General features: G+C 38.9%; 1 protein-coding gene across 1 annotated transcript in view; it reads left to right on the top strand.

Moving 5' to 3' along the window:
- LOC110012930 overlaps positions 1–990 on the top strand; it is an 8,831-nt gene that overhangs the window by 1,055 nt on the left and 6,786 nt on the right. The window contains exon 2 of the mRNA XM_020698066.1: positions 638–817. Coding sequence (XP_020553725.1) covers positions 638–817 — 180 coding nt within the window. The remainder of the gene's footprint in view (positions 1–637; positions 818–990) is intronic.

The following is a 990-nucleotide window of genomic DNA, read 5'->3' as shown; positions in this document are numbered from 1 at the left end:
GTGTGTGTGTGTGAGTGTGGGTGTGGGGTGTGTGTGTGTGTGTGCCACTGTAGAACATGTTTTACTTCCATTTTGAACATGAAAGAGGTGAGGTGGTGCTTTTATCTTTTGCGCCAACGAATGCCATCTGCGTCTTGTAACATTTGCCTTTCTCCTTCAATTTCTAAGTCTTCATTTCTATCTACACCACCCTTTTTCTCATGCAGAATGTCACCATAGTTTCGCAATATTTTATGCTCATTACGGGTATTGTGTGTCTTTGTGGTCTATTTATGTCATTTGTAATATTTTTTTTGTGTATGCATAGATATGTATTTTCATTTTTGTTTACCTGATATGAATGAGTATTTATTGAAATGAAGAGCAATGACAGGACAGGGGAGAACGCATTGTCCCTTTTCTTTTTTCCTTTCAATATATCTCGTTAGGAAGATTGGTTTTGGATTGATTTATTTTACTATAGGGGATATAGTGAGAGAAAATGAGTGGAGGATTTATAAAATCTGATAAGTGTCATGGGTGGTTATGATCTGCTAACCAATTCTTGAATTGGTTGCCAGCGACCACTACACAATATTGTAGTTTTGAACCCTGACTTTGGTGCATTTAGCCATTTTGATTTCCTTCCTGGTAATAGCAGTCTGTGATGATTCTTCTGATGATTTTGCTAATCTACGGCATAAAAGGAGGAGCAGGAAGGCATATTCAGGCTCTGACTCCGACGTCAGTGCTTCAGATGATTCGCGAGTGGGTAGGGGCAAGAAAGGTCTGAGAAGAAGAGCAGGAAACATCGCCATGAACAGGACTAGCTTCTACAGTGGGTGATATGTCTTCTGTTTTTCAGGTTCCTCTAAACTGTTGTTAAGTGTGCCCTATTCAATCTTTAATCTAGTGGTTGATGAGCTTCTTAATGAAAACCACTTTAGCTTAGTGGACAATGCATTAGTTTGGTGCACTTGCTGTTTTTCAGTTTGATGTGATGTATCATTT

This window comes from Sesamum indicum, linkage group LG11, assembly GCF_000512975.1.
Source record: "Sesamum indicum cultivar Zhongzhi No. 13 linkage group LG11, S_indicum_v1.0, whole genome shotgun sequence".
Taxonomy (NCBI): Eukaryota; Viridiplantae; Streptophyta; class Magnoliopsida; order Lamiales; family Pedaliaceae; genus Sesamum; species Sesamum indicum.
Note: the sequence above shows the minus strand (reverse complement) of the source record. Positions and strands in the feature narration are given on the sequence as shown.